Raw genomic sequence first — 25,693 nt, 5'->3', positions numbered from 1 at the left:
GTCTGTATGGAAAAATAAATGCACCTGTTCTTTTTCTCCTCACTCAAAAAGAGAGAATTGCTGTCTGGCAGTGAAGCAGTACTGTTTCTATGGTAGGCTCTGCTTTTACACCAAGGAAGCGGTCCTTCTGAGCTCCCTCTCAGTTACTAAATACCAGACAAAGAAAACTAGTTTGATGTAAAGCCTCACAAGGCTGAGCATTCTCATCTGGCTGCACTCAGACCTGCCGGTTGCGGGACTTTTCCTCGATGAGGCAAGATTCTCTCTTCAGTCACCTGTTGTCACCCGAGCTTTAGATAAATTTTCTCCAGGGGACTCTCCTACTGGAGTCTTGCTGGGTCTGTTGCGGTTGGATATTCTGTGTGCTGGGCTGTATGCTACGCGGGAGTCAGCGAGCACCTTAGGACGGCACCACTGCCAAAGAAAGCTGCCCCTGGCTGCTTAGGTTGTTCCGAGACCTGAGCGGTCCCTCCCTGGTGCTGGCACAAGCTTTTGTGCAGCTGCTCAGCCAGAGGCGTTCAAGCCAACCTGTCATTCCTTCCCCTCCCCAGCGTCTGGCATCGCTAGTCAGGTTAGCTTACATCAGCGGATTAACTGCTAAACAGCTAGGACGTTTTTCAGTGACCAAAACTGAACTACATTCACACAGCAACGTGCTGTAATTCAGCATTTTTACCCTTACAATTTCAAGTAAGGGTAAACAACCTAAGTTAAGGCAGTTGTCTGTTTCCAGTTGAGTACTTCAGAATCTTAATGTTGTATGAAATTTGTTATCACACAAGATTTAAAAGTGTCCTGGAATTATTCTGGAAGCTAACCTGGAGAACTGGTGTCAGCCTGGGCAATTTCTTCTATGTAGGTGACCATTACTTCAAAATACCTATTTTCTCAAGATAATTTCTCAATGTTTTCTCAAAACACTTGTGTTTACATGAACAAAAGTTGGCTTCCTAATCTGGGCTGCTCTTATTTTCAGCCTGAGGCTTGTTTAGACCTTTGTGCTTAAGGAAAGATAATGTGGCAAGGGGTCCCAAGAAATGTTTGGGAAGAAGCTGGCATAACTGCATGATTGTAACAATGCACAAGTGATATATGGAATATGAGCCATTAAATAATGAAATATGTTTATGCAGTTTATACATGATTTTTATACTCTCTCTGAATGAGTCAGATGCTCTGAAATCAAGAACTTCAGGCTCCTCATCCAAAAATCAGAATTAAAGACTTCCACTGTGTATTTTTAACTTTGACATTGAAACTTTCAGGTCTGTGGAATGAAGTAGAGCTTCATTCCAGTAGCAGAGCTACTACTTCACTGTAGGAAAGGTGAGTCCTAACATTATCACTGGTCACCTCATCTACGTAGGAGAGTGTTTTGGATGGTTGTGTGATGGTACCCCAAAAATGGTCTTTGAAAAATACACTCTGAAGTAACGTGCAGGTTCATGGGCTGCATGTACGCTGCAAAAACTTGCCAGGTGGCAGAAATGGTTGCAGTTGAGCAAGGTGCTGTGCTGCTATGCAGGAAGTAAACAAAAGGCTTCAGAAGCCCTGAAACAAACATTTCTTTCTATTTTCAATTCAGCTCCTTTCCATTCAAGACTCGCAACAAATACTTAGAGTTGCTGATACACGACACAAAATAATACATCATTCAGTTGCAGGACAACCCATCTCATTTCTCGCCTGTTGGATGAGCGGCAGGAGCACATACAAGGAAGGAGGCAACCTGTCTATGAACGGATTATGGGGAGCCCAAGGAAGAAGCTTTGAAGACAGCTGTGCAGCCACTTGTAAGGTTAAATGGATGAACCACCCTTTTTGCCACCACCTCAAGCGGCCGTTTGAGGATGCAGCATCCATGCTATCACTCGCCTCGTAGCATCTGCGTGCAGCGCTTGTACTTCTCTGCTGGCCCAGTGCAAACAGCAGCAAAGACTCGCCGATCGCTTTGGGTAGAAGATGCACGTTTTCCCTCCCCCTGCCACCTTTTATCGATACCGTTGTGGGGGAAAAACCCTCTCTCTCGTAAGGAAGATGTGCCGATTACAGCTGTCTTGCATATAGGTAAGGAGCGAGTGCAATTTTGAGAGCCACTGAAATGTAACGTTCACGAAGCGTGACGGAGTTTCTGGCAACTCTTAAGGAAAAGGGAGACGTCAGAGACAGGGGAGCAAGACCTGGGACAGCGTCTGAGAACAGCGAGCGGAGAGGGAAGGGTCCGCAGGTACGACCGGCGCCGCCTCTTTGCCGGGGCACCTGAGCACCCTCCGCCCTCCCGGGGCGAGGCCGCCTGCCGCAGCCGGCTCGCGTTCCCTGTGCGTGCCCGGGGAGCCGCACCAGGGCGGGTGGGCAGGCAGTAATGCCCCAGGTAGCGGCGGCGGGGCCGGTACCGCCGGCGGGCAGCCTCCCCGGTGACACGGCGCCGGCAGCGCCTGGTCCTCGGGGCTTGGCAAAGCAACGCGCCGGCTCCGCGAGCCCCGCGGCCACGCTCGCCGCCGCCTCCCCCGCCGGAGGAGCCGCCGCCGCCGCGGGGCCGCGCACCCGCTGGGACGCGGCAGCGCCGCGCGCGCGGAATCGGCGGGGCGGCCCCGTCGCTCATTGGCGGAGGCGCCGTTGGTCATCGTGGCGTCACGGGCCGCCCGGGGCCCGCCGCTGCCGCCGGCCCGTGCCCCTAGTTGCGAGATCGGCGGCGGGCGGAGGGGGATGGCGGCGGCCGGAGCGCGGGGAGCAGGTGGGGAGGCGGGCCGGCAGACGGACAGACAGAGACAGACAGACAGACAGACGCACGCGCGTGTTCGCGTGGCTCCGGATGAGCGGGGCGCGGCTGGGAACCGCCGGGGAGCGGGCGGGTGAGGGAGGCCCCCTCAGAGAAACGACTCGGCAACCGGGGGGCGGGCGTGCGGAGGCTCCCGCCGGCGGAGGGGGCGTGTGTCCGTGCCCTCCCTGCCCCCCGCACCTCAGCCTGGCACCCTCGGCCCTTGAGCAGGAGGTCTCCTCAGCGGCGGAGCGGGGGCGGCTCCCGTCCCTGGGCCGTGCCAGAGCCGGGGTTCCCCCTGTGGGGGGAGCCCGTGTGAGGGCCGGAGCGTCGCGCCGGGTTGGGGCGGCGGAGCCGGGGCGACCCCCGGCCCGCCTGTGGCAGGGCGGTGGCCTAGGTTCGCTCCTGCCCGGCGGCCGGCTGGGAGCGGCTGGAGCAGCCCGAGGCAGAGCCAGGCTCACGTCCCGTCCCTTTCTCCAGGTCCTGGCCCTGCGAGAGAGGGCGCAGTCGTGGTGCCGCATCCCATCCAGGAGCCCGTGCGTGGCTAAAGCCGACCTCCGCCGGAGAACTGCAGCGGAAGGCGATCCCTCAGCGTGACTGCCCCCGGGGCAGCCTCCCCGCTTCCCCCCGTCATGGAGGCGGGTGGCTTGGAGTGGCTGCTGGTCCCAATGCACCAGCTGGTGTCGTGGGGTGCTGCGGGGGCTATGGTGTTCGGCGGCGTGGTGCCCTACATTCCGCAGTACAGAGACATCCGGCGGACACAGAATGCAGAGGGCTTTTCCACCTACGTCTGCCTGGTGTTACTGGTCGCCAACATTTTGCGGATACTTTTTTGGTAGGTTGGTTTTGTGTGTGTGTCTGTCCGGTTCTAAAGGTCTTGCTTGCTAGTTGTAAAGCTTTGATTTGGAATATTTGAGGAAATAATGTTTTACATACTTTTTCCCCTCTCTTGAAGATCAAAATACTGTCTTTCCATAAGTGGGTGAATCTGCATAGAGTAAAATGAACTGGCCTCAGAAGTGCTGTCTGTTACCCTTGCCAGATCTAATTATCAGCGCTCTGATGTTCCAAGATGCAACTTTTTAACCTGTTGGTAAAGAGGTTTATGCTAAGTCCGATCTTTTTTTCTTGCTGACTGTATTTTACATTTCGCTTGCCCCTCTAGCGCCGTTGTCAGAGTCAAGGCCCCGGTCCCGCACGCTTATTCTGGCATCTAGTTAGTATTGACGTCATTGGGACACTTGCCATATGTTCTTGCATTTTCCTGGGATGCCAACTGGCTTCAGAGGGGGTTCACTTCTAGAGCTCCATGCACAACTACAGATGAAAATATTCATTCTTTGATAAGCAGGCAAAAGGTGGGCTGTCTTTCAAAGCAAATTCTTTTTGTTTTTGACATCGTTTTCAATATTTAAAAGCAAGTTTGCTTCCTTATTTAGATCTTGTGCTGCTGGACAAAGAAAATGTTCTTAGGGCACGATTTTCGTGAATGAATTTTATTAACTTATATTCCTCATTACTTCGTATAATGTAGATGCTACGACACTGGGAATGTACTTGAGAAGCCAAAGATGGAATAGTCTGGGAAATTACTGCAACTAAGAACAGTTATTCTAAGAATATTTTGACTACAAAATGCTGCTTTGTAGTCCACAAAGAACTGATAGGTAACAGGCTACCTCATTTGGTTGGTTTCCAGTTGCTTTTTAAAGCTCCTCTGACTCTTTAAGTATAAGGAGCTTCCTGGATTCTTCTACAGCAAAATGCAACATGTTAAGTGCTGTGCTGGAGTGGAGAAAACGGGGGACCCTCTCTTGGGACCACAGCTGGCAGTCAAACTGAGGAGTCATCACTAGATCAGACCTACTTGTTGCATTGGACCTATATTTTCCTGGGGGGAAGTGTATGGAGCAGCTGTTGGAGAAAGCAGAGAGCGGAAGGGAAGCAGAGGAACTGTCAGGGGGAGGAGAAGTGAAAAGCCCGAGTTCACTGTTTGAGAAATAGTAATTATCTAATTTTTTGTTTCACTGGAGGTAGTTGAAATATACAAATGGTTTGCACCTGAATGGAGATGCTGGCAGTTTCTAGGTAACCCAGGCAAGTGCATCTGTTAAATGAGACTTGAACTATGGAAGAACTGAAAGATCTTTAATTTGAATTGTTTTAAAGTCTACCTAGTTAAGAGATGTGCAAAAGAATAAATACTACGAGTAATGACAAGTTCTAATTTATGTTAATGTTAAAAGATTTGTCAACATTTCAAAAGAGAGAGAATGCAGTTATATTGATAAGATTATGTAATTTTATACTGTGAGTATTTAAGCCACATAATAGTGTCACTCCGTGACACGTACTAGCTCTGTGTAGGCTCTGGTCATCTTGGAGCTCGCTGATGGCATGGAATGGCTTCACGCAGCACGTACGTAGGTGTGTCTGGCTACAGGGGGAGTGTAAGGCATGCTGCTGGCTTGTGGTATAGCCGCTTCTATGGGGAAATGTTGCAGGCATGAGCCTGCAGAAACCTTTCTGTCTGTACTTACAATGAATCGTCTCTTTCTAGTTCTATTGAACTAAGAGACAGAAAAGAAGACTTGCATAATGGTAATTCAGTGTTCCCTGAGAGAGTATTTTGCTGCTTTACTTAAAAAGATTAGGCATCCCTGGTAGTTCATTATAAACACCAGTAAGTCATGAAAGCAGCATTGAGGGTGGATATTATCCTTGGGCATATGGATGATTAAAGGAAGATAGCAGAGCAAGAGACTCTGATTTCTGTGAACATGTTTAAAATGCACCCATAGAGCAGCTTGGCAATACAATTTTTGTGTTAGTGGTTTAATGTCACCCATCGCTGATGCATTATCTGGGACACAGCACTCTAGATAATTTGGCATAAACAGCAGAATTATTTTAATATAGTATGTAATATTCATTAGAGGGAATTAGAAGGTTTTTGTTTATTTTGTTTTAAATTTATTAAATAATTTGATCCATTCTTATGCTGGAACAGAAGTGTTCCTACAAGTAATTTTGTTTTGTGTATAATTTTTCCCCAATCTGACTTTCAAAGTACCAGTTAATAAGATTACTCCTCCTTCCCTTTAGCAAACCAGTCCAGACCTTAATCCAAGTCTCTCTTCTGAAAACTTTATTGACATATAGCTGCTGTTTTCAATTGGTTTTAGTTTCTCTTCATTACCCTTGTTTACTAAGTGTATGATTTGTGCCAGATTCATCCCTCCTGACTTCCCCTCCACACTGATCCAAAAATAAGTACTTAAAGTGGTAGGCCTCAAAAACTTTCAAGTTCTAATAGTGTTGCTTTTCAGGCCTTAATTATGTCTTAGGATGGCTCATGGGGGTTTTGGGTTTTTTTGGGGGGGGGGGGGGGTTTAACTTCAAAGACATTTCTGTGATTCGTTTCTGTTGTTACTTCCAGATTTTCCCTGAATTTCTTATATTCTTGAATTTGAGGCTCACAGAGTGGAATGTTGCGTATTTCAGATGCACAGGCAACAGGAACAGACAGTTCCTGCCTTTTATGCCGTGTTTCCTCTGTATTTTCACTCGAGTAGTGCTGGTCTTTCTGTGTCTCTGTCACTCATAACAGACCCAGTCCCACCTTTCCCCATGGCTCTACTGTACCTTGTTCACCTCAGCTGTGGGGGCAATTCCCTCATTTCCTATTTGTGAATTGGCAGATTCCATGTGTTCCTAGAACTGTACTCAGAGTTTTTTTTGGTTTGTTTTTTTTTTTTTTAATGTCTGGTTTTGCCGTGGGTGAAGTTTGACCTTTTGTCTCCCCTCCAAATAGAGTATTTACTTTCTAATCTTCTTGGCGTGTTTTATGTGTCAAGAGAGTTGCCGCTGGTGCATTGCACTGTGACAGTAGCCAATGAACTACTACTGAGATCAAGGATAACAATCCTGTTTTCAGTTACCTGTTTCCACAATTTCTCTTCCTCCAATTACGCTGTCTCCAATGGTAAGCCATCTTTTAAAGTTAAGAGGACTCAGTGCAATGCCTCTCCTCCTTGTCTTCCTCCCACCTAATACCTTAGTTTCAGGGTGTGCTCAAAGAACTGTTTGCTAGTGATGACAGTAACACATTATCCATTAAGTCATTTTCCATGCTTCTCTGTTTCACAATGTCTCAAAATGTCGTCTTTAAAGAGACATTTCTGCTTTCACTTATATGTGTTTGGCCTTGCTCTGTTCCAACAGTGAGTTATATGCCCGAACTTTGTGGAAAAGCAGTGGGAGAGGACTGGTCTGCAAGAGTGAAAACTGCATATGGATAGCAATGGGCATGATTCCACTTTGCTTTGTTTATGCACACATGGCTTTTGTTTAGAAAAAAAAAAAAGTAGAAGTTTGACTGTGCGAATTTGTGGTTCAGTGTGTTGACTGTATGTGAAGTCTTTGGCCCTTTTAAAGAGGATTCTGAAAAAAAAATTTTTTTTGAAAAGTACAAAGTCTGTGCTCACAGCATCACACAATGGAGTCTCCATTTACCAGTGTGAAAAGTAGATTTTGTGCTGTGACTAGACTTGATATCAAGTTAGCTTTATTTTTAGTAATAATCTGTTGTTATCATTTTATATAATGCTTCAAAGCGGTGTTTATTTTGGGGTGCCAGTGTAGCTGCTGGTCATGATTTATGATTGGTATCAGCTGCTCCTTTGTTCTAGTCCTTCTGCCATTGTCAGTACTGCTTCTCCTGTCTGTCTTCTCCAGACCCCACAGGTCATTATTTCTCACTCTCCACTCAGTTCAACTTCTGGACTGGTCAGCCTGGAGAAGGTCTGCACTGTGGGTAAAAAGGAAGAGGCAGTGCAAAACTCAACGCCTTTGTAATTTTGGTACATATGAAGATGTATGGCATGCTCCAAAAAATCTGATATAAATTTTTTTCCCTCTGCATTTTTAATGAAACACTTCATTACCATTTTTGTTAGCTAATGTCTTATTGTACTTGCTAGAGTTAGCTCTGATTTCTTGTTCAAGCCTGGTTAAAATATCCAGGGGATACCCTGAGTCTTACTGATGCTTGACCTTTGAGGTGGTTAATCATCTGGTTAAGCTGTCCTAGGCTGTTTTGAAGTTGTGGACTGGCTTCAAAGCACACCGTGGCACTTCGGCTCAGTTGTGACCAAGACAGACATATCTTCTTGGTTCATGTGGCCTGCAGTCTGCCAGCTGACTAGCTTTGCATTGTCACAATCAAGAACAGGAACAAGAAGGTGGGCGAGAGTTGTGTAATCAGTTGGGGGTGGAGGATGCAGAAAAAATTACTTGTGAGTTCTCCCTCTCTTCCCCCTCTCTCTCTTCCCCTTTTCTTTTTTTAAAACTGAGCTTATGATGAGATAAATTATGGTTTCTTTTAATATTAGAATAAATAGCTAGAGGAAAGGAAACTGCAGACTTCTAAGAAGTCAGCAGTAGATGTTTTTATTTGTATCTTGAGTAAGTTCAGCCAAAAGTACTTATGCTCCCTGCTATTCCCAGAGGTTTTTGGACTTTTTTTCAGTTTTGCAGTCCATAAAATGTTCTATGTTGTAGTATAATACGGTTTGTATATTTTCCAGGAAGACAATATTCTTTCCAAAGATTCTGAGATGCAATTCTGTGGGCCACTGGCCTAAACCTCATATAGCAACACTACAGAAATCCATCCAATTTTGGAGTTGTTCTCACAAAATAGTTGCCTTAAGACAAACTGTGGAAACAAGTTCTAACAGTCAGGGAAAAGATGAAAACTATGGGGTGTGTTATTTTTGAGCAAAGGTAACCCTCTATCTGTACCACGTCAGTTCACCTGAAACAAAGCAGGTTCTGAAAACTGTAATGTCAGTAGAACTGGGAGCTCTCTGTGCAGGAGTCAGTGGAATAAGCTCCCTGTAATGAGTAGAGGTTTACTGAGACAAGTATGCAGCTGGAGGTAGTTTATAGGAAAATGTTGGACTTGTCGTTGTCTGGGGTAGATTCCTACATACTTATTTTGCTGTAACACCTGCAGTGCTACTTGTGGATCAGGTCCCTGCTGTCAGATGTTGCTTTGGCTTCAGGTAGCAGGCCAGTGGTGTCTGTTTGTAGGACTTTCTGTGGGAAGGAGAAACTTTTGCTTTTAAGACTTCTGTTACTAAAATGAATCTTGCCAGCTTTTACCATGTGGGGAAGGTGGGATGATGCTATAAACCAAGCTGACAGAGTGACTACAACTTTGAAAGATTGCATTACATGTGGCCTGCTGGTGGAATCTTGCTCAGATATTGAGAGCAAAAGTGTTATGCAATTCCTCCTCCTTTTTGTAAATGCCAGAAAGCAAGGATAAAATGCACTGCTCTTTTGTACAAAAAGTAAGGGTAAAGTAGGATTTTGTATGCCTAAGTGAGAAGCTTGTTTTGGGTGCTCCATAATGTCTTGGAAGTTTACGTGTCAAGGAGAAACTCATATCAAGAGATCCTGTTGTAAAACTAGTTTGTTTCTTGTTCTCCCTGTTGATTCAATTCTGTAATTGTATGGACTGTCTTTCAAGACACCTGCCATGCTGCTACCCTGGGCTATCTGTCATGGCCCTGGTGGTGTGTGCAGTATCCCGCATGCTTTCCATGTTGCCTAGAATCTGTAACTTCCCAAAGAGCTGGAAAAGTCGACCCAGAGTGATGAGGCCTGTAGTAACTTTGGTGCTTTCCACTCTTGCGGTGAGTGGAACGCCTCTGTGAGCTGAGGCGGTGCCATGTTAGGCCTGCCCGTGTATGGGCAGAGGACAGACCAGAGGCCCTGCCCCAGACAGAGCTCTGCCTGGGACAGCAGCCAGCAGGTGGAAGCTGACATGGCGTCCAGGAGTGTAGGAGGAAACAGTGCGGTCAGGGTGATGGTGATCTGGTTGCACCAACGGCAGTCAGTTTGTTTTCAGAGACATATCAGGAAAAGAGATAAGCAAACCTTTTGTGTTTGGTCTAGTTTGGGCTTCTTTTGCACAATTGGCATTTGCTGTTTTGAGTAGGCCCGGGACTGGAATAGCAGGATTATTGCAACAGGATTGAGTCGTACTGATGGAATTGCGTAGTTTTCTCAATGACTAGTTAGTCTCTGCTCTGGCTTGAACGTTCACGTCTCTTGTCTTCATCACCCTGAACATGCATTAATAGTTTTAAGTATGTTGAAATGCTAATAAAATGTAAGCCCCTCCCTGCCTTTATTTGCATATTTGAGTAGTACAGGAAAAAAGAGTTCTTTTGTTTTTACAGTATTAAGTAAACAGTGAAAAACTCTGTCTCTTTGTAGTCTGACATATGGAGTCTGAGTTCCCCGAATACTGCAAATGTCACTGTTGTTTATGTCACATAACATTGTAGTTGTGGGGTGAAAATGTAGAATAATGATGGTGACCCCCTCATCCCCAGGACTTCAAAGTTGTTCTTTTCTGCGAGCCTGTTCTTGTATGATAAGGCTCTTCATCTTTCTCTCATAATCTACTTCAATGTTTATCCCCTCCTGGCTCCTGCTTAGGCAAAGATAGGAATAACATCTGCGAGGCAGAAAGTGAACAGAACATGAAACAGCACGCTCTCCCTGCAGGGCTCATGTCTTGCAGTGCTCCTAGCTCAAGCTGGCTTGAGGAGTCTTAAACTGGATTAGTGTTGCTTTGGCAGGCCCTAATATCAATGCGAAGTAGAGTAAACAACTTGGAGTGGTGTTTGTTTCCATGATCCTGAGCAAAATGAATGTTCTGGCTTTACTTTTAAAGCTTCAAGAACTCAACAGTGGTCCTTGACATTGGTGTTCCCTTCAGTCTTGGTGTCCAGGTAGTGTGGTGTAGGCCATGTCCTGTTTGCTCTGCCTGTTGGTCTCCATGGCAGCTGTTTGATTTCCTGTAGATGTGACCTAGCTTAGAGGGTTGTGTTGCCTGCGAGACTCAATTTGGGGATTGGTGTTTGGGGAGATGCATTTCACATGAGTATGTTTTGTTGTGTAACCTTTATTGTCTTTGGCTGGAGGGTTGTAAAAAAAAATCTACAGGTGGTGTGCGTTGTTTGAAGTCCTTATAAGAATTTTTAAATTTCCAGTTTGCCTCTCTTGTGTGTTGTGAGTTTTGTTTTACTTTTGTTTTCAGTTTTTAAGGGGTTGAGGATCTGCAGCAATACTTCCAGTCTCATTTCCAGTAAGACTGTGGTGATGGCAAATTGTTATGATCAGACAGCAGGTGCCCATACTTATGTGTGTCTGTAGTGGGTGGATGTTTATACTCCAAGCAATACTTTTGTGAGGCACCCATTACTGAATGGCCAATAATCTCATCAGCAGGGAGGAACTAACCTTGCAGTGACCTGTGGCTGGATTTACCATCATAATAGCTTCTAGCTTATTGTGCTGCTGGCTCAGCCCCTCTTAAATGCATTACGGTATTTTTACATGCAAATGCATTTGTGATTGGAGATGGTTTTTCTAAACCTGATGTAAACAGTTTTAACTGCTCTGTAATTCTGACTAAATCTTTCCCATTTTTTTTTCCTCATTCCCTGAATAAGAGACAAATATAGCAGTAGTGAATTCCAGTAGTTCAGGGGAACTTGGGCACAGTCAGAAACACAGGCTGAATGAGCTTTGGGATCATGGGCATGGGGCATAGGCTGGGCCAAACTTGTTCTTCTCCCCTGCGTTTTTTCTTAGTGCAGTGAAAGCCTTATCCAGAGCGCGCTCTGCCTGTGATTACATGCATCAGTTGTGTTCTTTATTTCCTTCCTCATAGCATCCTCCAAATTTGTTAGAATAATGGCTCTCACGTGGCCCACCACAAATCTATTGACAGTAGAAGGAAGGGGGGGACTAAGGTACACGGAACTGGTGTTCTTCCCGTAGCTACTGGTGGTGTCTTTGGCAGTGGTGAGGAGGCTCAAGGCGTTGTCGTACTTTTCCTTAGCTGTATGCCATTAGGCAGGAAATACTTGACCATTTTCATTGGTTTGGGCTGCTTGGCTGTTCTGCATAGGAAGATTTCCCAGGAAGCTAGTCAAGGTCTTTCCAGTCTCTCTCCTGTTCCTTATTAGTTGACTCATAACAAAAAATACGTCTGTGGTGAAATGGCTATAGTGGAAATGCAGTATTGTGTGAGAGAGCGTGATGGTGAACCTTGTTGGCTTTTACTAACACAGAGCTCTGCCATGAAAGTAGCCCAAGCATAAGAAATTATATTTTGCCAGGGTGCTGTAAAACAGGAACTCTCAAGAAGAGGGCAATGATTGTCATGCCTGTGAGGCTGAGGTCTCAGGCAGCATGGTGTGCTCAGAGAATGGCCTTAGTAACTGTGCTGTGAGGAAATTTAGAAAGCCTGTGTGCCTTGCGGTGCAGGCTGAAGGAGTTAGGGAGCATAGCAATGTGTTTTCACCAAATCCCTTCCTCAGCATCTCTGTCTTCAAGGCATAAAACCTGGCAGAACTGAGCATAGAGAAGCAGCTCACCATGTTGTGCGTGCAGCCTTCCTACTGTAAATCTAATATACTTTGAGGCCTGCATATGAAAAGCTTCTACCCTTTACCCGTAATGCACTTATTGAGTGTGTCTGGTGGGGATTGCTGAGCTTTCATCAAGTAATGCAGGAAGAAGAGCTTGGAGCATCTCCGGTCTTCACTGAAGGGTCTCATATTCCTGTGGCAGAACCTTGTGCAATCACATAAGAGTAAGCTCTTCAGTCAAGATTGGCCACAATCCAAGTTCACCTCTCTGTGTTATGTGCAGGAAGGGCTCAGTAGTCCCCACCAAGCATCATCTGTGAGCAAGCAGAAATTAAATTGGGGGAAGGGGGGAGGGCAAGAGAGGACAAATTATGTATGTTTGGTTCCCACATCTTTTGGACTTCCTTACTTCCCCCAACCTTGGTCCAAATTAGACACAAATTGATGAATTAATTGGTGTGTTCTGCAGACCTAGTCCTTCCACTCAGATGTCTAGAGGTACACAAGGCAGAGAAAGCATAATACCTTTTTATCCCCCCCCACCCCAGAATATGTTATATTAAACCTAGCAAGCTAATAGCTGTGGGTATTTATTTCTTTATAGGGCAAGTGCTATTGTTCTTATGACTTCACCTTAAAAATGAAAAATTGAGAAAGGTAAGTTTTGCACAGAAGTCCTTGTGAAATCTATGGAGTGTGTATGTGGAGAGGACACATAACTGGTATTAATGTGGCATAACTCCCTGGTCTCTCTGTACTCCCTTGACTGCTCAATGAATCTGCATCTCCTTTCAAAATAATAGGTTTGCTGCTGGCTTTGGAAACGGACTTAAGCTTCTGGTTTCAGAATTTCTAGGATCGGTCCACAGGGATGTTGTAATAAGGTTCTCAGATACAGTAGCTCAGAGTCACGATCCCCTTGGAGGAGTACGTGCATCTAGATTTGGCTGGTGACTTTCTCTTCCTCAGCCTTTCATACCTGTTACTGTTAGGATTTCCTTTTTCAGGGGCTTAGATAGGATCAAAGAATGAAAGTAACTGAGTACAACATTTGTCATCTTTGAGATGTTTTATGTATTTTCTTTTCCTCTTTTTTTTTTTTTTTTAGGTTTGGAAGGCGTTTTGAATCCCCTCTTTTGTGGCAAAGCATTATCATGATCATTACTATGTTACTGATGCTGAAACTGTGCACTGAAGTACGTGTGTCCAACGAGCTAAACATAAAACGCCGCTGTTTTGCAGGTCAGTGAGAGGAACTGGCTTTTGCAGGATAAATCTTTTTGAAAGCATGGTGTGCTGTATTTTGGACAAAAGTTCTGTCTGAATTGCAATCCAGTCTCCTTTCTTGATAATTCAGTGTAGCACTTCCTGAACTTCTTTTTTGAAACTGCTTTTTTCCAGATAAATATGTAAAGCTGTAATTTTATTTCAGATGGGTTTTGGTTCAGTCTAGAAATCAGAGTTCTCCTTAATATTTCACACCACGCCCTGAATATAGAGCTGGCTGTTATACCATTTTGCTAGCCTGGATTATTTTTTAAGATCTTGGCCAGAATAAGAAGTTATTTTATTCATCTGTAGTTTCTACCAAGTTTTTAGGTATGATCATACACTATTAGCTGAAATTTTATTTTGCAATTGCAAACAATTGCTTTTGTACATAATTTATTTTCTACTTACTGAGTTATTGGCTGTCAAAATAGGAGGTGCTGTCATATCATAGTTGCAAAACTATGTCTTTTTGTATACCATTTCATTGGGCATTAGTGTGGGATTAGTTGGGTTTTATGGGAATTTTCACATATTTTTTGTTTTGGTTATTTTTTAAATTTTAGGCATTGATAATTTCAGTCAGGGCCAGAGTATTATTCTTTATTTAATGAAATGTTCAAGCTTTGTGGAAAGTCCCTGCTTTTTTTCCCAGATAAGAAATGTGAGAGAGGTAGTTTTTGTGTTTCTGTGTTGACTTTGACTTACAACATTTTATGTTACAGCTTACTACCAACAAGAACAGAATTAATGCTGTCAGCTTTTTGTCAGTTGTTTTGCCAATATGGATATATAATTTATTTTCTCCATCTGTTCTCTTCCCTCACTCCCTAATAATTGAGGGTCTGATCCAGTTCCAGATATCCACAGCCATCATTAGAAGGCAGCAGCTACTGGCTGTGCAGTAGGGTAATTTATCTAATAGCTGAGGAAGCTACTTCCATTCCTGCTCATTGTGGAGTGTAGTGTGAAACTATTCAGGTAAGTGAATTCATGTGGAAGAGGAGCTGCACTCCAGCTCCCAAACACAAGCTGCTGTGTTCACAAGGGTTGTTAGTCTGGCAGGATGAATGACTTAAAAACTACTTTCAGCCAGATTTAGAAGCAGTTAAAATCCAGGAAGCATTTGGGAGGGGCACGTATGCTTTCTCCCTCCTTTGCTCTCTGTGCTAGCGTTTTTTGAAGTGGCAGAAAGGTTTCTCTGTTTGCCCTTTCTGAGGGGAAATTATCCTGGTGTACATTTACACACACACACTCTTGCAGGCTCCTTCAGTAACCTTTGGACAAAAAGGGAGGCTATTCAGTTTAGTATATAGCCCTCTTTAAACAACTCTCCCTGAAAGACATACAGTCTCCTAAAGGATAATCAGTCTTTCCCTTACCAGGTAATGGAAACTCCTCAAGGTTGCATTGTGTCATTTGATCCTTTTTCCTGAAACTCAGCTTGTCATGTGTTTAATTAGCTAGAGAGACTGATTTTACCTACTTGTGGACCTTAATTATTTGTTTTAATCGAAAGGCTTGCATCCTCCCACAAACTTTGAGAACAGTTAAAATCTTTTTCTTACCTGTGACTGATTTTTAGTAAGGCCAGCTACAGTGCAATGGCACAGAATAAACACATAAATGCATACAAAGCTCCTTTCAAGCGAGGCAGAAAGATAGGCTTGTATTTCAAGCACAATGAGTAGGAGTGAGATTCGTGTTTCTAATCCTACACCTAATCTTACCTCTTAAGTTTTATGGTCATCTAGGCAAGCTGATAAATCTGTGTACTTACTTTCTTTCCTCATAGCTTACTGGGGCAGTGAGAAGCTGGGTTTGAAGTCACTGTTTTTGATTAACCTTGCAGAATTCTGAAGGGAAGGTGCACAATTTCTGTATGATAATATAATTTATTATTTCTCACATGGCTGGTCTTCAATTTAAACACTTTTCTTCTTTAATTTCTATCCTCTCTCTGAATGTTTCTCCAAAATAATCCAAAATATTTAGGAAGTGAATAGAATAGAATATTTCAGTGGAAGGGAGTTTGGTGTTTTCTTGTATTACTATTAAATGCGGTATTTCCCTGCCAGTTGCATTAATGTATGTTTACCAGTGTGTTTTGAATTATGTGGGAGTTGCCTTTTTTTCTTTTGTTTTTATTATTCTCACAGATAAGGTCCCTTAAGTAATAACTAGTTCAGAAGGGATCTACTTAAAATTTCTTAAAGCATTAAGGAGCAGTCTGTCCCAATCCTGACAAGCTTGTTCTGTATTCTCTAGCCTGTTTTGTGGTGTTACTGGGTTAAAATACATATCAATAGCAATTCAGAACATAAACATAAAACCGTTCAGTCAAAATGCTTGTGCTTTCATTTATAGGGTAACTATCATAGCATGAAAAATAGTCTCCCTGGACTCTTTCCAGTAATGTTTGATTATTTCTTGTAGGCTCTATATAGAGAACTTATTAGGAAAACTCTCATAATCTTTTATTTTTTCTCTCAGTTACTTCTCAATTATGGGATTTCCCCCTCTCCCTTTTAGTCTTGCAAAGTGAAAGTAAGTTGAAAGTGGCGGAGCCCATCTTGTGCTGCTGCTGCCTTCTGACTTCTTGTTCTGGATACATAAACTTTACCCTTCAATTACATGTACTGATTCAAGACAGAGTAAGTTCTCTTTATATATCCAACTGTTTTATTATTTTTTGAACTTGGACTGTATAGCCTGTTTTTAACTGTTCTGAATTGGAAAAAGAAACCCCTAAAACAAGCAAAACAAGAAAACAACAAAACCCCCTGACTTTATTTTAAAATCAGCAGGCATGAACAACACCTCCTCATCTTTTATCCTTTATTTAACACCACTTTAATTGCATCTTGACTGCTTTAATTCAGATCTCCTGGTACCGTTGTTGTGGTAACGATAACCCTCCTTATTCATTGCCCACTTTTAAATTGGTGTCTGTGCAGCCATATGTATGCTGTGTTGTTGGCTCAGTACAGAAAGGCTAAAGGTTCAGTGGTAGTTTCTTTTGTTATAGTTGTTTTTGTTCAAAGCGTAGTATTTCTGGGGCATGATGGTGCTACCATGCTAGAGAGCTAAACATTGAAAACCAAAATGTGCATGTGCCATGTCTTGACTCGAGAATCAAGAGGAGGCTGAAGCAAGGTGCTTGCAGATACACACAGCTAAACATCTGGTCACTCTTGAAAATGTTGGCAGGCCAGAACATTCTCTTCATATTCTTGGAGAGACAGACACTCTACGAAGAACCCTCTTTTTCTTTCCCCAAATAAGCCTTCCACCTCTCTCCCACAAAGATTCAATTTCAGTTATGCCTAAGATATTGTGACAGATTTTGAGCACCCTGAATGCATAAACTATACTGAAAACCGGTGGACAGCATTTGTTAAAAACGGGCTCTTAGATGTCTCTTATTATAGTACAGCCCAGGCTCCTTAAGTAGAACCTGGGCTCTTGTGTTTTTACATGAAGATGGTTTCCTCTGGTCATTCATCCAGTTTTGTCTTCCTTCCAACTGCTGGTTGTCTTAGCCGGCTTTATAACTTATATCTTATTATAGCAGTCTGATCCCTTGAAGAGCTGTTTTTGGCACTGGAAAGCACTCTTGCATAATACATGGTTTTCACCTGGTAGAGGAAGGCTAGAGTGAAAAAATTTAGCATGCAGAATGGTTGCAGATGGGGTCTACTCTGTCCTCCTTGATACAATTGGCTTAAGCTCAGGCTTTTTGAAACCTTTAGAACAGCATTTTCCACAGGAGGCAAGGCAACTGTATTGTCTTAGCTGATTATACATACATATCTACACACTCAGTGTTGCTGAGGTAACAACTTGTTTTCTCTGATCATGAAAAGTATATAAAGTAAGAGTTAAGAAGGCTTCATTTTCTCTCCCCAGGTGCATTGCTATTGGGTTGTGCATTGAAACTGTTCTGGGTCTTCCTACTGCTCGACCCTATCTTAACATCATGGGGTTGGGAGCCTTATAGAAAGCATGGAGACTAAAATTTCTGGCATGTTTTGTTTTGGCTATTACTTTTTTATAAGCAAAATGTACTAACTGACTAAAGTGTAACTAAAAGACCCACTGTTGCATTTAATCATACAAGTCTGTTTGTCTTTCCTTCCTTTTTTTTTTTCCTCCCCTCAACTGTTTTTTATGTAGCTGCAGATAGTAAGGATGAAGAAATCAAAGCACCTCCCAAGAGATCCTATCTGGGTATGTACTGTACAAACCCATTCTGCATGAAGTTGTCCTCTCAACTGCATATTTCATGCTTTGCTACTTTTTGTAACCATTTTTAGAAATGATTGCATGATCATTTCTATAGAGAATGTTTGCATTACCTTTTCTCAAACCTGGTGCGTGTTGTTGGTTTGTTTTTTTTTTTATTTTCCCCTCCCCAGTTTTAACTTTCACAGAGGAAAAGATGCTTTCAGCTCTATTTCAGAAACCAGTTTTTTTGAAGACAGTTGTATTCACCGCATTGTGTGTCTCAATGATATCTTCCTTTTTCCTTCCCCAAGCTAGACGAGCAAAATATTGCATGATACAGGGATCCATCTCTTCAGACTCGTATTCCTCCCCTTCCAGCTCTGACTCTGGAGGAAACTATGAAGAATACAGGAGTATCTTTCAGCATTGTTCAGAATGCTAGATAAGAAATTTCCCACAACACTTGATGTTCAAGCAAAATGCCTGCATCCTTGTGAAATTTTCTGGCTTGTTCCTTTCTTTCATTAGAGCAACCTCAAAATTGTTGTTTGGGAATTAGTAACACTTAAGGTGAGAGCTTCCAATCTTCAGTGTCAGTGTTGAAATCTATGTTCTTTAATTTGCCTAAGGAAGAGGAAATAGTAGGTGCAAACCAGCTTTGCAGTATTTTCAACTCTTAGTAGTTTGGAAAGACAGTCAAGTCATGGTAATTTTGTTTTAAATTAGTTGGGGTATTGCATTAAGGAAGTGATACCGACTAGAGGCACAGAAGTTCCCCAAAGCCAGCATTTAGACTGATTTTACTTGAACTGATTCAGAATCTTACATTGATACTGGTTATGCTCTGTTGCAATTCTCGAGTTAGTAAAGGGTCAACTGAAAAAGTACAGGGTAAAGAAGAATATTACTGGTGCAAAAGGAGACTATCTACTTCTGTATTTGTCAGCACACACAGTTGATTAAACTGGAGTTAGCTCTGAGAAACACTACCAAAGAGTAGTATTAACCTCACTGCTTTCTTGAAGCCATAAGACCATTCCTGCTAAGGTAAAATAGACTCTCTCTTAATGATTTATCTTCTGGATCTCCCCTTTCAGATTTAGGGGCAAAATGCACGCTTTGGGAAATTTACCTTTTTTGGTCTGATACCAGTATTTTGCAAAGCACCTTTTCCTTTCATGTTTTCAGAACTTTTTTTTCTGGACTTGGTATCAAACTATTTTGTTTTTCTGTTTGTCTTTAATTCTGTTTTGTAGTCATTCTCACTGGCTTGCAATACTAACCAATAGAATGTAAACTTTAAGCAGTCCTGTCTTCCTTGTGCCTATATTCCTGTTGTCTTTTACTGGTATTCAGCAATGCTTTATTTACAGTGTCAGAGCTAGAAACAGCTGTCTGTGCTCCTAGTTATGATTGACTGGATTATTTAAAAATGCTTCAAGTGGTTAAAATTAAACAGAAGTAAGTAACTTAATGTGACCTTTTACTCATTTCAGTTTTTTTTTCTTGTCTTTTTTTGGTTAAAAAGTCATTTGCTTGGTAGTTTGATAGCTTAAAAAGTTTGAGGTTTGTAGAAAAAAGCACCATACCTCTTAATCCAACTGATTTAAGTCTGAAACATTTGGTTAATAAATGTTATTTTAAGTTCATTTTGGAATTGCTTAGCAAAATGGGATGAATCGAATTATCACTAAGGAACAGGACAGTCTTACACTACTGCTCAGAAGTTTAAAGACTGGAGTGGGCAAGTCTGTTGAATGTGATAATTCTTACTGGTGTGAACAAATTAGAAATGTTTTGAGGTGTTTGTGTATAATGTACATACAGAAGTATATTCTGGTGGTTTAAAGAGTGGGATGCATGGTGCTTTACGTCACAGCGTAAGTCATACCTCAGTTTACAGAGGGCTTAACTGAGCTATGTCCTGCAGTGCTGTGTTTTGCTACAGCTCTGGGGAAGCTCACTTAGAGGTTAGGTAAGGGGAATATTTGCCATACTTTCATGTGGCAGTGCATTCTCACAATGTCTTTTAATGAGTTTTGATTAAACTCTTGTTCAAGAAGAACAAACTGGCTTTTTCATTTCCCCTGTTTATTTCAGTGGTGTTAAAAATGTTCTTCAATATTATTTTAGGCTTCAGAAACAATTATATTACTTTTTTTTTCCGGTTACATAGTAAACGCTCTGTATATTGCATTTGTAATTGAAGATTGACTATCCATGAATGTTATTTTGTTGTAGAACTGTTGAACCGTTAATCTGAAAATGTACTGGTCTACCAATGAATTTCAGGTGAACTTGTTAGATAAATACTGAGGCATTTGTTTGATGCCTCTCTTTGAATAGGAACTAAGCTCCTGCTGTGCTCCCTGAGATTGCTTTTAGGTATGTTTTCTTGTCAGTAACCCAACAAACCACTTAATGCCACTGTTTTTCCACACGTTATCTGAAAAAGCCTTTATCTGGCACATGACTCTGAAAACTGACTTTCTGGCAGTCAGTGCTGAGGGGAGTTGAGGGTGTGGATGAAGGTTGCTGCAGTTTCACTGACCTAAGTAGAATAAATATCATTTACAGTATGGTGGGCCCCAGACTGTAGGGTTTCCTGATTTCATACAGAAATAAAATTATTCCTCTCTTTTTCTAGGCAAAGGAAGGATTAAAAAGGATTAAGTAGCTTTAGTTCTGAAGGAATAATGCTTTATTCCCTTTGTTTTCTAATGCAAGTATCTAAGTTCTTCCTAGTGCCTGCTAGCATTTGATGGCTGCCGCTGAGGCTGAGCAAAGCTGCCGTTGAGTGATGTTTGTTTGTTTGTTTTTTCTTGATGAGATGTTGTAGAATAAATGTGGATAAATCTCTTAATCTGTTACACTAAAATACAAATTTCCTATATATATATGTATATTCTGACCCCTGTGAGTGTTGGAGATTGTTGGGGCAGAAGTAACAAAACACTGAACAAGGCATTGCTCCAAAGAGGCTATATCTTTTGAAGTTGTTTAGAGTGGTCTCATTGGTGTGGCAGGCAAGTCTCAAAGTGAATGTGACTTGTTCAGTTTTTCCCAAGTAGATGTTTAAACATTTTGAAGGACTCTTCTGGTAGATCACAAGGGTTTTCCTTTCTTCCTTCTCTGAAGTTGGTTTTAAAACTTGCCATATTACTGAACCCTGAACCTTGCTTTCAGCCCAAACAAAAAGTTGTCCAAATAACATTAAGTTTTAAACCAGTAGTAATAAAATGACATCAACTTAGATTCACCAAATACCTGTTGCAAAAATATTTAAAACCACTTTTTCCCCTAAAAAAAAAAAAAAGTAGAAAATGTCTGTAGTTAACTTCACAGAGTTAGTATCTGCATAATAATAAAGAGAAAGTAGTAATGTGAATTAAGCAGTGCAGTTATCTGCTACAGGGTTTCCACTGGCAGTGTGACAGCCTGGTGAATAACTCACACTTTCACCTCTTCTTCTGTCTATGCTGTTTACTTAACTTAGGGCATCAGTTGGCTTGTGATAAATTAAGTGTTGGCATAGTCTAGAACAGCGCTAATACATTACATGTTCCATGAAGGATGTAAACTTTATTTAATCCGCTCTCTGGCTCCCTCTGTTCAGAGTGTTTGGTCTGTTTGGGTTCAGCAGGGGTGTCCGGCTTGCAAACGTGCAGGCGTGCGCTGTGATTTTCTGAGGGTGCTCTGTAAATAACATGCACAAGGTGCTTGTCTTGTCCAGGCCTCGGCATCCTAAGCAGAGCTGAGAACAGATCAGAGACACAGTTTTTCTTGGCTGGTTGTGGGCAGCACTTTGGTTTCATTGAAAGTATGTGACTTTTATAGCATGCTTTCTAGTAGTTGAGTTCCCTGTACAGCTGCTGTGCAGTTAAATAACTGACAAAAGCACAGTTGTTGCTGGGATGCAGCTGCCACCACCTCTGTCTGTGCATAACTGCACGTGGATGTGAAGGGGTTTAGATCCCTTCTCCGCAGGATTATATGTATCCTTGTTAGACTAATTGCAGAGTGCTTTTGTTGATCTTTTGGGGAGGGTGTCCAGGAGAGGGGGTTATAATGGTATCTCTGTGTGAAATTAGCATGTTGAAAGGATTTTTTTGTTGTTGTTTTTTGTTTATTAATGGAGTTCTAGTTGTTGAGAAATTCAGGTCTACTTTGCCTGAGGAAATGGCACCCAGCTGCATTGGCACTTTGGTTGTAGTTCTATGTATGGTGGGAACAGTTATTTCCCCTTGTATTTCTCTGCATCAATATTTAGACCTTTTCAGGAGACAAAAGAAAATAAGAAATGGAGATTCTAAGGATGAAGTGGCAATTTTCAGTTTGTTATAAATGAATACTTAAGTTGAAAACTGTAGAATCTTCGGGGTTTTTTTTAATACATGATTTTGGTTTCTTCTTAGTTGATGTTGCAGGTGAAACAAACAGAAGTCTGGAAAATATTTTGTCTGTCCAGGTATGGGTCTGTGCTGGAGTTACTATTCAGGCATTTCAGAATAATTCAGTCCAAATAGAACATTATTATTTTTTTTTAAAGGAACTAACAAATCTTTTGCATACTGAATGGATAACTTTTTTTTTTTTAACTACAGATGCAGACAGAGAGAGGGAATAGTTTCATTAAAAAGGTTGTTCTTCTATTTTCATGGGGAATTTAAGTTTTCTGAACCATTGCAAAACCAATACTAAAATATTTTTCTTTCAGAAAACTTGAGAAAAATGGATTTGGGTCAGTCTGTTTTCTGGGGTGTATTGGGTTTGCGTGGCAAGGTTTGGTAGTGGGGGGGCTACAGGGGTTGCTTCTGTAAGAAGCTGCTAGAAGCTTCCCCTGTGTCCGATAGAGCCAATGCCAGCCAGCTCCAAGACAGAACCGCCGCTGGCCAAGGCCGAGCCCATCAGTGACAGTGGTAGCGCTTCTGAGGTAACATATTTAAGAAAGGGAAAAGAAGTTACAGCAGTAGCAGTTGCAGCCAGAGGGAGGAGTGAGAATATGTGAGAGGAACAACTAGGCAGACACCAAGGTCAGTGAAGAAGGAGGGGGAGGAGGTGCTCCAGGCACAGGAGCAGAGATTCCCCTGCAGCCTGTGGTAAAGACCATGGTGAGGCAGGCTGTCCCCCTGCAGCCCATGGAGGTTAACTGTGGAGCAGATATCCACCTGCAGCCCGTGGAGGACCCCACGCTGGAGCAGGTGGATGCACCCAGAGGAAGCCGTGACCCCGTGGAAAGCCCATGTTGGAGCAGGCTCCTGGAAGGACCTGTGGAGAGAGGAGCCCATGCTGAAGCAGGTTTGCTGGCAGGACTTGTGACCGTGCGCGGGGCCCACACTGGAGCAGTCTGTTCCTGAAGGACTGCACCCTGTGGAAGGAAGCTACGCTGGAGCAGTTCGTGAAGAACTGCAGCCCGTGGGAAGGACTCATGTTGGAGAAGTTCGTGGAGGACTGTCTCCCATGGGAGGGACCCCATGCTGGAGCAGGGGAAGAGTGTGAGGAGTCTGCCCCCTGAGGAGGAAGGAGTGGCAGAGACAATGTGTGATGAACTGACCCAAACCCCCATTCCCCGTCGCCCTGTGCTGCTGGGGGGGAGGAGGTGGAGAAAATCAGGAGTAAAGTTGAGCCTGGGAAGAAGGGAGGGGTGGGGGGAAGGTGTTTTTTAAGATTTGGTTTTATTTCTCATTTATTGTCCTCTGATTTGACTAGTAATGAATTAAATTAATTTTTTCCCCCAGGTCAAGTTTGTTTTGCCCATGATGGTAACTGCTGAGTGATCTCTCTGTTCTTATCTTGACCCATAAGCCTTTCGTTATATTTTCTCTCCCCTGTCCAGTGGAGGAGGGGGAGTGATAGAGCAGCTTTGGTGGGCACCTGGCATCCAGCCAGGGTCAACCCGCCACATGGGGCCAGTGTTATGTTCCTCAGTAGATACTCTCTTTCAAACTTCAAAGTTCCATTTAGTGTAAATCTTTCTTCAGCTCCTCAGGCTAATGGGCCTCGAATGAAAAGTTGTACTGTGGCCTTTTCTGTCCTGTTGAAAAGTGTTGGAAGTTATTCAGTAGGAGAGCATACCTTTTTGCAGGCTTATCTAGTATTATTCAGAAGTTATAAAAGGAAAGAGTAAGTTTATCTCCTTAAATTCTGTATTCCAGAGAGACATTTTCCTTTTAGAAAAGATGGATGGGAAGGGAGGAACTCAAATAATAGTTTATGATTGTTGAGGCCTCTGTGCAACTATGATCCCCGCCTCTGGTAGTTTGCAGTTTCCTTAACATGAGAGACCCAGAAACACGCACACGCACCCCCCCACAGTGAGGTGGTGGGATGAGGCCAGTATGTTTGCTGCATGCCTGTGTGCTTGTTATGGGGTGGAACATAGAGCTCTATGTGAAAGCACATTCCTGGCCACAGTGCAATATTGGCTTTTCTTTTATTCCCTGATTTCCCTATGCCGGAGGCAACTGGGCCACCTGGCTGTGTGGCTGAGCAAGGAGGGAGAGGGACACTTGCGATAAATCTGTCCACAGACTTACAGATGCTGTGGTGAGGGATCCAGGTGGGCAGGTTGCTCTGGGAATGCATGGCATGTAGCAGGTTTATACATGAGAGACAAGTGGTGAGATGCATGAGAGTAAAGGTGATCACCAGCTCTTTCTTTTCATGGGAGACATGGATGAACTCGGCAATAGAAGAGAAAGAGACTGACATTACCTGCATGAGTGATACATAAAGTATGAGGCAATAGCTTCCAGGTCTTACTGCTCCATTCATGAACTACAGACATAACATTGCTAGTTGTAGTAAAGCCACAGGGAATAACACACCTGTCCCTGTGTTGTGGGCTTACCCTGGTAGGCAGCTAAGCCCCACACAGGTGCTCACTTGCTCCCCCACATTGGGGTGGAGGGGAGAATCAGAAGGGTAAAAGTGAGAAAACTCATGGGTTGAGATAAAGACAGTTTAATAAGTAAAGCAAAAGCTGTGCCTACAGGCAAAACAAGGAATTCATTCACTACTTCCTATCGGCAGGCAAATGTTCAGCTATCTCCAGGAAAGCAGGGCTTCATCATGGGTAACAGTTACTTGGGAGGACAAACTCCATCACTCCAAACATCCCCTCTTCTGCCTCCTGAGCATGCTGCTTACACTTTTTGTGATCACTTGATGAATGTGTGAGCCGGCACAGGCAGGATGCAGGAGCAACCACAAAACCATGGATGAAATCCAAAGAGTACATTTATTTTCGTTACCTCACCGACCGGGGGTCCCTGAAGCAGCACCCGGGCAGAGGCACACAAGCAGGGACACCGGCACTGTGGAGCTCGGTCTGTGCTAGAGCATCACTGAACCTGCTATTTCCACCTGTTTATCAAGGATTCACGTGGGTGTAATTTACCACTGTAGGGTAGGAATCTCAAGCATGTTCGACAGGATGCCTCTAAGTCTATCACAGGCCTATGTTATCTAAACACAGATGTTCTACTTGTCAAACACACAAGACTAAACAATGATTACTATGATATATGTGTTTTTCGACACCCCAGCTGCCAGTCACTTGAGCGTGTTTACAGTCCTCCTCGCCAATCTTCCGTTATTTTCCCACAATGAACATCTGCATAAAGGCCATTTGTCTAGACTGATTAAATACCAATATTACACTGAGTAGTCAGTTTTTGGACATCTGGGCATTCTTGCCTCAAATGGTTTGTCTTGAGTTTCCTCTTGGAGAAAGGTAAGGTGATGGAATGTGGTTTATATCCAAAAAAAGGGCTGGTTGTTTCCAGAGACCAAGAAATGCCAAGGACTCATGTCTTAATCCTGCTTTCTGGTTTATTAGTATGTGTGATCTATGGAGAGCCTGTTACTTCATGCTAGCTCATGGGTCCTTCTTTTCAAGTTGCAGTCATTCTTAGTCAGCACAGTTCATGCTGAATTCTTACCGGATCTGACTGTCATCTGAAAGTGGAATGACATGTAT

At 43.1% G+C, this 25,693-nt stretch overlaps 1 protein-coding gene across 1 annotated transcript in view; it reads left to right on the top strand.

Annotated features, from left to right (window-relative positions):
- The first annotated feature begins 2,698 nt into the window (after positions 1–2,698).
- SLC66A2 (solute carrier family 66 member 2) overlaps positions 2,699–25,693 on the top strand; it is a 71,794-nt gene continuing 48,799 nt past the window's right edge. Inside the window, exons 1-4 of the mRNA XM_050891678.1 lie at positions 2,699–2,734; positions 3,239–3,593; positions 13,325–13,458; positions 17,662–17,715. Of these exons, the coding sequence (XP_050747635.1) occupies positions 3,391–3,593; positions 13,325–13,458; positions 17,662–17,715 (391 nt within the window). The 5' untranslated portion in view covers positions 2,699–2,734; positions 3,239–3,390. The remainder of the gene's footprint in view (positions 2,735–3,238; positions 3,594–13,324; positions 13,459–17,661; positions 17,716–25,693) is intronic.

The sequence above is a fragment of the Gymnogyps californianus genome, chromosome 2 (assembly GCF_018139145.2).
Source record: "Gymnogyps californianus isolate 813 chromosome 2, ASM1813914v2, whole genome shotgun sequence".
NCBI classification, from domain to species: Eukaryota; Metazoa; Chordata; class Aves; order Accipitriformes; family Cathartidae; genus Gymnogyps; species Gymnogyps californianus.
The sequence above is the reverse complement of the archived record's forward strand: the minus strand, read 5'-3'. Positions and strand labels throughout refer to the sequence as shown.